This window comes from Hippopotamus amphibius, chromosome 9 (genome assembly GCF_030028045.1).
Source record: "Hippopotamus amphibius kiboko isolate mHipAmp2 chromosome 9, mHipAmp2.hap2, whole genome shotgun sequence".
In the NCBI taxonomy this organism is placed as follows: domain Eukaryota; kingdom Metazoa; phylum Chordata; class Mammalia; order Artiodactyla; family Hippopotamidae; genus Hippopotamus; species Hippopotamus amphibius.
Window position 1 is genome coordinate 39,518,923 of NC_080194.1, and position 10,497 is coordinate 39,529,419.

Consider the following 10,497-nt stretch of genomic DNA (forward strand, 5'->3'; position numbering starts at 1 on the left):
TCTTTCCTCAGCTTTTGTCTCTTCCCTCAAGGTCCTTCTTCTCATAAACCAAGAGAAGCTCCCAGCTGAAGACGTGAATTTACTGCGGCATACAGCACAATATGCATCTGCATGAAATTCTTGGAAATAGAGAAGAGGAAACTGATTTGAAGGTTATTGGCAAGATAGAATCGATCCCTTCCACTTTGTGTAGTTTTGTCTGTGGTGATTCACTGCTTGTGCTACATATTTTACAAGAGGGGTTTCTTACAAAATTGCAGTAAGATATTGGGTTAAAGAATACAGGTAAGAGAAATAAAGGGAATGAAGCTGTATTGAGTACACAAAAGAGGAGCAGCCTTGTGGGGTTATCTTTGCAGCCAGTGACTGAAGAATAAACATCATTTATTATATTTTCAATAAGCGCTAAATTGTTGTTTGTCTCTCACTCCTGGGGACAGAGTAGGGAGAATGAGAAGTGATTCTGTCAGTTTTCCGTTCTTCAGGGTCAAGACAAAAGAGCTGAGTCAGAGCCTCATGCCCAGCTGTCTGGCACCTCTTCACTGCTGGAAACTTGCAGCTAGATCTCATCTGTAGAGGTACAAAGCAAGAGGATAGTTTTCTTTGGGAGCATCTTAAGGGTGGTGGCTTCCACTGGCAAAATAACTTCAAAAAAGCATGTTTGAATGAGAACATCTTTTTTAATTTGAAAGAAAAAAAAACGCTTGAAAAAAACTGTTCTAGTGTGTAACAGGCAAAAAAGTAGAACATGCATTTGCTCAAATTCAGTCATATTTGCTGATGACTTTTGATCTTTTTCCCACAAGTAAATATATACCTTCCTCAGACTATCCCTCTTGAGTAAAAAACTTCACCGGTCTCCCATTCGTTCAAGCTAGAAATCTAGAGTCAGTCTCATTTCATTTTTCCCTCATTCTCATTTCCAACATATCAGCGTCTTGGTACGACCTCAAAAGTGCATCCTTATCTGTTTAAGTTTTTTTCATTACGACTGCCGGTCTCCTCACCAAAGTCATCACTACTCCTAATTGGATTATTTCAATAACGTTCTTCCTTTTTTCTTTCTGATTATCCATTCTTCACATAGCAGTCCAAATGATCATTTAAGATGCAAATCAGAATATGTCATCGTCTCCTCCTCCACTGAGATTTTTAGAACCCTTCAATATCTTCTCATTGCCTTTGTAGTTAAAACAAAATTCCTATTATTATTTTTAAGGCGCTAAGAAACTGGACCACTGCCTAGGTCTCTGATATTACCTTTTATCTATCTTCTGTTTGCTCACCAAGCTCCAGGCATGCTAATTTTTCTCTCTCAATGGAACAATCTTCCTCTAGATCTTCATATGGTCAGCTCTTCCTTGTTATTCAGGTCTCAGCTCAATGTCACATTCTCAGAGATGCAGTCTCTAGTCACCCTAACTACTAGACTAACCTGGATGCAATACCATTCCAATCAACCTATTGAATGGTACTGTTTTATTCTAAAATTGCACTTACATGTATCTAAAATTTTCTCACTTAAACTTAATTTTTTGTTTATAAGATCGGGACTTTGTCTTATTACCATTTATTTCCATATATGTCATGCCTATCATATATTGGATGTTCAAAAACTATTGGGTGAATTAATATATATATGTATAATGTATAAGTATATGTGTATACATGTACATGCATGCATTTACATATGTTCATAGATATATGAATCTATACATATATATGTATGATTGATGTATGCATGAGATAGAGAGAGAGAGAGAGACTAACAAATTGTTGGGGGAAAGAAAGAGATAGACAGAGAGAGAGAGAGCTGTGTGTGTGTGTGTGTGTGTGTGTGTATTTACCCAATGTTAGGTGCTTTGCTAGGTGTTGAGCAAAGCAAATAAAATAAGAAGCCCATAGTCCAGTGGCAGAAGAGATGTTAAAGCCATCTTAAAGGACATACATCTTCCTCCATTAGCAGACAATGCTCTGTTTAAGCAACAATGAGCCCTTGTTTAATATTGGGTGAGCCATATTCAGAAGTCTATGACTGGATATAAAAGGAAGATGATCAAGAAGATATATATATATTTTTTAAATAGGATTGGGGAACTTGAGAGGAGAGAAATAAGGTCCTGGGGAGTTATTTTAAAGGGCTGACAAAAAATAATGGGGAAAGAGAAAGAGGCTACGTGGAAAAAAGAAAAGATAAAATTTTCGAATGGAAGGAGAAACTCTATCGTGAGTGAAGTCCTTGGCTGGCCTAAGCATCTATTCCAGCCTGAAGGTCTATGATCACCTAAATGTGAGCTAGTTTGGGCCATTGCAGTGAGTAGTGAGTAGTTCTATAACGTCTGGGTGAGGCTGATAAACACTTAAGGTAAATACTGTTGTTTTCCCAACACTAATCCATGGAATGGGAGGCAAAGTGTCTCTTCTTCACATCTACCTGCTCCTTAGTAACTGCTTCTCTTCTTACACTTTTTTCTCTTAGACTCCTGAGACTTTTATTGAGAAATTACACACGTGCAGGATAACGTGGGTTAGGAATCACTACTGTGAAGACAAGTTTCAGGTAGTGGATTGGAATGAGTTGGGTTCCTTGAAATCCCTCAAGGATAGACTCTTCTGTGAAGTCAGCGTAGTTGATGGAAATGGTTTCTAAGCTGCAGTGGGCATCAAAAATTCACTGGGGAGCTTGTGGACATGCAGAGGACCAGATGAGGTTTCAAGGATTTGATTACGTACGTAGGGGATGGTCCCTGGAATATGCAGTTAAGAACTCAAAAAATACAGGTTGTCCTAACATATGTTTTCATAAACAATGGCTTATATTGATGTCATTCTTACTTTTAAGAATTCTGAGATGATATATTTGGAGTGATTCCTTGAAAGTAGAGCTGCATTTCTGTGGTAAGAACTGAGAAAGAAAGAACATTTCTTCTGGATAAACCCCACATGTGGCCCAACAGCAGCTTCAATTCCTTTCTCTTGACTGGTTTTCCAGACTCGGAGGCCGCTCACTCCTGGATTTCCACACCTTTCTTTTTCGTCTACCTCTCTGTTCTTTTAGGCAATGGTACTCTCCTCCTTCTTATTAAGGAAGATCACAGTCTTCACGAGCCTATGTACTACTTTTTGGCCATGCTGGCAGCCACAGACCTGGGGCTGACCTTGACTACAATGCCCTTGGTGCTGGGAGTCCTCTGGCTGGGTCACAGGGAGATTGGAAACGTAGCCTGCTTTTCTCAAGCCTACTTTATACACTCACTCTCCTTTGTAGAGTCTGGGGTTTTGCTTGCCATGGCCTATGATCGTTTTATTGCCATCCGCAACCCCCTTAGATACACCTCTATACTCACCAATGCTCGAGTGGTGAAGATTGGGTTGGGAGTTCTGATGAGGGGATTTGTATCTGTTGTCCCCCCAATCTTACCCCTCTATTTTTTTCCCTATTGCCATTCCCACGCCCTTTCCCATGCATTCTGCCTTCACCAGGATGTCATCAAATTGGCCTGTGCTGATACCAGCTTCAATCGACTGTATCCAGTGGTGCTTGTAGTTCTTATATTTGTGCTGGATTCACTGATTATTCTCATCTCCTATGTGTTGATACTCAAGAGTGTCCTGAACATTGCCTCCAGAGAAGAGAGGGTCAAGGCGCTCAACACCTGTGTGTCCCATATCTGCTGTGTCCTGGTTTTCTATGTCACAGTGATTGGATTGTCTCTGATTCATCGGTTTGGGAAGCAGGTTCCACGTGTTGTCCACCTTGTTATGAGTTATGTTTATTTTCTGTTTCCTCCATTCATGAACCCAATAATCTACAGTGCCAAGACCAAGCAAATCCAAAGTGGCATTCTTCGCCTTTTTACTACCCATAGAGTTGGAGCCTGATCTCTGATTGTCACAGACCCTCACAAAGAATGTAAGAACTCTGGTGTTTGACAGGGGAGCAAAGAAGTTTCATATCAACCACCCATGATCAGATCTCTTGGTAAAATAATTGTCAAAGTAGAGCTACAAATCGCCCAAGGTATCTCCTTAAGCCCAGGTCTTTGGTCTAATTTGTGCAATTAAAAAATAAATTCTGTATACTAAGTATCTATGGCTGCTTGACACTCAATTCTTGCAACAACAATGTTTTAGGTGTTTAGGGGTGTGTCTATAATGTAACTAAAATATTTTTATTTGGCGTTTGAAACACGGCAGATAGGAACAGAGTTGTACAGATAAAAATTATAAGTCATTTTGGGTGAAATGGATAAAGTTTGATCTATTTATATCCAATCCAATCTCTAACTCTCATGAATTCCCCCACAAATATCCACACAAGCTATGGAAACCTATGTGTTTGGTCACTGACACAGGAATTTTCCTAAAAAGAAGTATGAATTCTTCCTTGAAAAATGTTGTAATCATGAATTATCCCAACTATCTCATGGGTTTCTACCCTCTCCATTAAATGATCATGACTTTGTCTCAAGAATCATAAATTTATATTTATTTACCAAGGCAGTACCTACTTAGGAAAAACATTGTAGTTAGAGGGACTGTGGATAAATGAGAGAATCTAGACATAGTCCGCACCTCATCTCATCTTTGTCCTCATTCTTATCCTATTACCCTGACCTTTAGCTCTGATTTTGAGCCCATCTCCAGAGCATCTACCAGTGGGTAACTAGTCTGTCTGAGTGAAAAACATAGTTCCCTCTCCCTCCATTTGCTACGAGCAAGGCCTGAGGGACTGAAGAAATAGGTTTCCACACTTTTGCAGGGGCGGGGGGGGGGGGGCAGGGGCGGGGATTGTTGCTTTCTGTACCTGTATCCCATGTATTCGTAGTTGGCTGAAATTTTCTGATGAATTGGACGGGGACTTTTGACTAAGTCAAAATATCCTCAAAGGGTAGATACCGTGCCTTCATTACATCTCAATCAAAGCAGAGAGAAAAACTAGGTGAGTCAGGAGATGGAACTACCAAAGATGTTATTGGTGTCTTTGGTGCCAGGAATGGTGTTATACATAAAGGGGAGGAGAGCTATGTAAACAAGAGGGTAAATGTACTGTCTGTTGAAATGGGGTGGGGGAGCAGCTTGCAATAACATGGATTATTTTAGGTGCTCACTACTTCCACCTCATTTTGAGTTCAAAATATGGCTCCCCGAAATCAAGGTATCCCTAAATTTATACTCAGTACAAAGAGTTTTCAGATGCAATGACATTCAGACTCGGGTCATTCCCAGAGACTGACTCCTAATCATGGCTTCCCAAATCCTACTGAGTTTCAGAAGGACTTTTGAGCAGAGGAGAGAGTTCAGGAAGAACTTAATTGAATCTGAAATGTCAGAAGCTAGAATGTGACTGACATGTTTGATCACATTGTGCTTATCCTCATTTTAAAGTCTAGCAGTTGGGCTAGGTTCCAGGATAAATTTAGGGGGCAAGGCTGTGACAAAACAGTAAAGACCCTCAGATCCTTATCTCTGCCAGAACGTGAGTTTAGTCCTTTCTACTCAAGTACAAGCCATCAGAGGAAGTTGAGGATAGAAAGAATACCTTCAGCATGTCCATTACTTCATCTTACTATTTGATGCTTAAAATAAAAGAAGATCTTTTTTTTTTCACTTGCTTTTAATTGTTCCAGAGGCAGGAACAATGACCTCTGGGTATGATCAAGAGACAGATTAAAAGCTTACTGCTTGAAGAAATTTATCAGCATCTGCACTCATTTGTGAGAAAGTATTACTTCAAGAATGCATATGTCCAGTACTGTAGTGAATGATCTCATTTGAAACCAAGGAAAGGTAAGTATCAGGGAATTTTCAAGCTTCATCTAAGTTTAGTGACCTTGCTTGCTCCAAGATTTAGGAATTACAATGTAAACTATAGTTTTGATGGTATCTTCTCTGCTGAGGAGGGGATCAGAAAGGACAGCGGTGATTTGACAGCATGATTTCCATCTGCTTGATGCAGTTATAATTCTTCTTTCTGTCTGCAATAAAAATGTGGAGTTATAAGACTCAGCTCTGGGGGCCTACCTCTTTCCCTAGAGGAAGCTAGGGAAAGATATCTCAGAAGCCTAATTGTATACAGCCAGAAGGACCCTGGGGAACCATTTTTTCTATACAAATAACTTTACCAGTTAATCCTGTCAGCAGTCATCAAAAACAATGTTTGCACCAGGATCTATATCAAGACCCAGCAATTACCTTTGCCCTTAATTCCTGATGCCTCAGGTAAGGCTCTGATTACCCTGGGAGAATGGAATGGAGATAATAGAGAGGAAAATATAGCTGACTGGTTTCTTGGACTGCTCTTCCTTCAAGCACATGTTGCAAGAAGGTAAATAAAACACTGAGGAAAGCTATTTGCCTTTATGGATTCTGTCCAGTGTAATAGATTGCAACAGAAAATTTCAACTCCCTGGAAAATACCGACTTTCAGAGATAAGCAGTGATTTTTTTTTTTTTTTTTTTGGTCATGGATGCTTATATGAATAATCAAGTGATTCAGGTTACCACCTAGACTTTCCTGTTAGCCCAGCACTATTGAGACATTTTTCCTACAATGCTATAGTCTTTGAAAGAGGCAGGAAGGGAAAGAGAGATATATGTTGAATGAATGTACAGGATGGGGTCATCATGACATATTCTCTATATTACATCTCACCCTCCTCTTGGTGCTGTTCTCTGTGTTCAGTTTTCTTTCTCTCATATCTTCTTGTTACCTTTCTACTCTTTCTTCTTCTCTGTGCCTTTTGCCTTCAGCCATATAAGTAAATCTCAGTTATAGGACAAAACTGTGTGTGTATTCTTACCTCAATGCCTATTCTTAACAGTTGTTCCATTAAGGCTTGGAAATGATCATTAGATAAGAGCTCCTTTGGGAAAGACAAAGTCATACTGGTCATTCATATTCACTGGGGAAAATTTGGAGCTGGAGGGGCAGTTCAAGTAAAGATGGCATAACCCAAAGAAAGCTTATTTTTGTTACTCACAAGATCATGAGTTTTGCATCCTTAACACTCAGTCCGGTTCTTCATTTATGTAGGTACCACCAATTCCTATTTGTTGAATTGGTGAACACATAATATAAATGTTGGATCCAAAATGGTAGCACTGACTTCTTTCCTCCAATATAAAATATGCTATCAATAGAGAGAAGAGGAAACTAGACGACAAAACTAGAAATCAACTGAAGGTCTTGGATTTCAGGTGAGATGGGGTCAGACATTCAGGTAAGCAGAAGATTCTGACCAAGATAATGAGCTGTTAGAAAATATTAGAATTAGAGAACTGGGGTGAGAAATTTATGAAAGAAAAATACAATTTGGGCAAAATTCTAAACAGATACTGTGATTTCTTATTTTTCAAATGATATGGCAATTTTATGGTCTAGAAGTGTGCTGTCCAATAGTGTAGCCTATTGTTAGCTTGAGTTAGGAATTTTTTAAATGCAAACTATATTCTCTATTCGAAAAATTAGTGCAGTGAAATATAAAATATCTCATGCACAATTTTTATACTGGTTACATTTTGAAATGATAATACTTTAGATATAGCAGATTAAATTATGTTATTAATTTTTTTTTCTGGTTCTTTAGTTTACTCTTTTTGACAGGGATGTTAGAGAATTTAAAATCACATATGTGGCTCAAACTACATTTATACTGAACAGGGCTAACTTAGAGAAAGCTTTAACTTTTTCTTCTCAGGGACCCACCATGTGGTCCAACATAAGTGCTGCCCCTTTTCTACTGACTGGCTTCCCAGGTCTGGAGATATTTCATCCTTGGATTTCCGTCTCCTTCTTTGTCAGCTATGTCTCCATACTCCTCGGCAATGGCACCCTCCTCTTCCTTATCAGAGAAGACCACACTCTTCACGAGCCTATGTACTACTTTCTGGCTTTATTGGCAGCCACAGACCTTGGAGTGACTTTCACAACGATGCCCACTGTGCTTTGTGTTCTGTGGCTGGATCACAGGGAGATCAGCCATGGAGCCTGCTACTTCCAGGCCTATCTAATCCATTCCCTCTCTATTGTGGAGTCTGGGGTCTTGCTTGTCATGGCCTACGATCGTTTTATTGCCATCCGCAATCCCCTGAGATACACCTCCATTCTCACCAATGCTAAAGTGGTGAAGATAGGTCTAGGGGTTCTAATGAGAGGATTTATCCTTATTATGCCCACAATCATCACCATCTCTGGATTTCCTTACTGCAGATCCCATGTCCTCTCCCATGCCTTCTGCCTGCACCAAGATGTGATCAAACTGGCCTGTGCTGACATCACCTTCAATAGACTATCCAATAGCCCTGGTCTCATTAACTGGTTTCTTGGACTCTGTGCTTATCCTTATCTCCTATATCTTAATTCTTAAGATTGTGATGGGAATCACTTCGGGTAGAGTGGGCTAAAACTCTAAATACTTGTGTCTCCCATATTAGCTGTGTTCTGGTTTTCTATATCACTGTGACTGGGCTGACCCTCGTTCATCGATTTGGGAAGTATATACCACATATAGTTCATATTATCATGAGCTATGTCTATTTCCTCTTCCCCCCACTTATGAATCCAGTAATCTATAGTATTCAGACCAAACAGATACAGAATGGTATGAATCGCATTTTCTCTTTCCATAGACTTTGAGCATAGTCTAATTTGCTTTGGGGGTTCTCCCCATTGTGGGATGGATTTCTTGGCAGAATGGACTATGTAATGACAGTGTGGCTCAGAATCAAAAGGATTGGAATTTTTGTCATTTAAAAGACACAGAGCCATTGCTCTGATTCTTGGTCCCTTGTTCCTGTTATATCCCCAGTGACATTGACCTTAGTTCTGTTGCTTTGCTTGGCAGATTTTTGCTTTATTCTGTCATTTTCTACTCTGGCAGAATCTGTTGACTTAATGGATATCTGAAGTCAGTGATACCTGAGATGTATGCAGAGTCTATAAAGAAAAGAGGAGAATGAGATAGCTTGATACAGTTGCTCTGCATTCTGTGGAACAGAGTTTAAACAGTTTAAAATTTTTCTCTATGCCTGACAGTGTCAGAGGTGATGAATGGTCTTAGACAACCCCATTGGTATTGCGTGGCACTAGAGAGGGTCAGAAGTGGATGAGAGTAAGATATTCAGACCAAAACAACCAAAAATCAAACAAGAACTTGGATTCCAGCAGATGCCAGCATAGCTAGATGCCCACCAAGGATTTGTGAAAAGATTCTGAGTTGATGATATCTGGTGTCTTCCACCTAATGGGTTGAGGACACCAAGTCACCTATAATAAATTTCCATTTCTTACACACCTGAGTTTTTGTTCCATGTTCTGCAACTCATAACCTCTATAATATGTGCTTAATGAAAAACTGATACTAGTCATGGAGGCATTCTAATAATATGTTTGCAGAGGCAATATTTTGTCTTTTTTTTTTATTTTCCTGAATTGGGGGTTGGTAATGAACTACCTCCAGGAAATATTGTAAATTTTGTAACATATGAGATATTTTAAACACATAAGATATTTAAGGAAAGTTCACTTAAGGTTTTCCATGCATTTTATTCCTTTTAAAGTTCAAAATGACCAGAATGTGTACCTCAGCAGCATAGGAATAGAACCTATATTTTATTCTTGCATCAAGGGGTAAGGAGGGTTAGGTAAAATGATACATACTAAGCAAAGTTACAGAAAAATATGTTGGAAAATGAAATGTCAATATATGTTCAATAACAATTAGTCCATGGCTTTTTCTTTTTTTTTTTTGAAAAGATTATGCATGCCCCCATGTTACCAAGGTTCTTGCAGTGATTTTCTTATAATTAAATTTATTTCTCCACTGAAAATTGTTATTCACAAAATAAACTTTGAAAACCATTGACTTAAATCTTTCATCAGTTTTTTCTCATTCTTAATTCTCTTAGCTGTTCCCCCTCATTTCAATCGTTTTTTCCTATTGATGTTGTGAGAGAAAGGAATGAATAGAAAAATTGATATTTGTAATTCAGTTTATTTTTTTTTTTAAAGAATATATAACAAGAACTTAAAACCAGGAAAAAAGATACATTTAAAAAATTGTAAGGCAACATGACATAAGTCAAACATAGTAAGTGTCTGTGATAGGGAAGTACCGGGAAACAAATTCTAAGAGAAACAATGAAATAGACAAGGTAAATCCATATTTATTTAAAGAAGATGCAAAAGTCATGATATTTATTTTCATATATCATCAAAATATATAAGCAAAAGCATCTAATAAATGTAAGAAGAGATTATATAAATGTGGTTATCAATCAATTCTAATTAAAATACCACCTTATTATACATAAAATTATATTATTTTACAAACTATTCTATATATATAGGGTACATCTATTTATGTCAAATTAGTTAGAGGACACAAAATTTAAAAAAAATTGGCACAGTATGGAAGACAGAATGCGACTTTTGAAGAAAAACACCTCTACTCTTGTCTCATGAACTTACCTTTGGGATCTTCAAGAAGTCATTTA

At 38.4% G+C, this 10,497-nt stretch overlaps 1 protein-coding gene and 1 pseudogene across 1 annotated transcript; both read left to right on the forward strand.

The window, feature by feature from the left end:
* The first annotated feature begins 2,943 nt into the window (after positions 1-2,943).
* On the forward strand, positions 2,944-3,882 carry LOC130861210 (olfactory receptor 51B5-like). Its single transcript, XM_057749831.1, has one exon. The coding sequence runs from the start codon at positions 2,944-2,946 to the stop codon at positions 3,880-3,882; it is 939 nt and encodes a 312-aa protein (XP_057605814.1).
* Positions 3,883-7,709: 3,827 nt separating this feature from the next.
* On the forward strand, positions 7,710-8,638 carry LOC130861212 (olfactory receptor 51B2-like; annotated as a pseudogene).
* Positions 8,639-10,497: the final 1,859 nt, after the last annotated feature.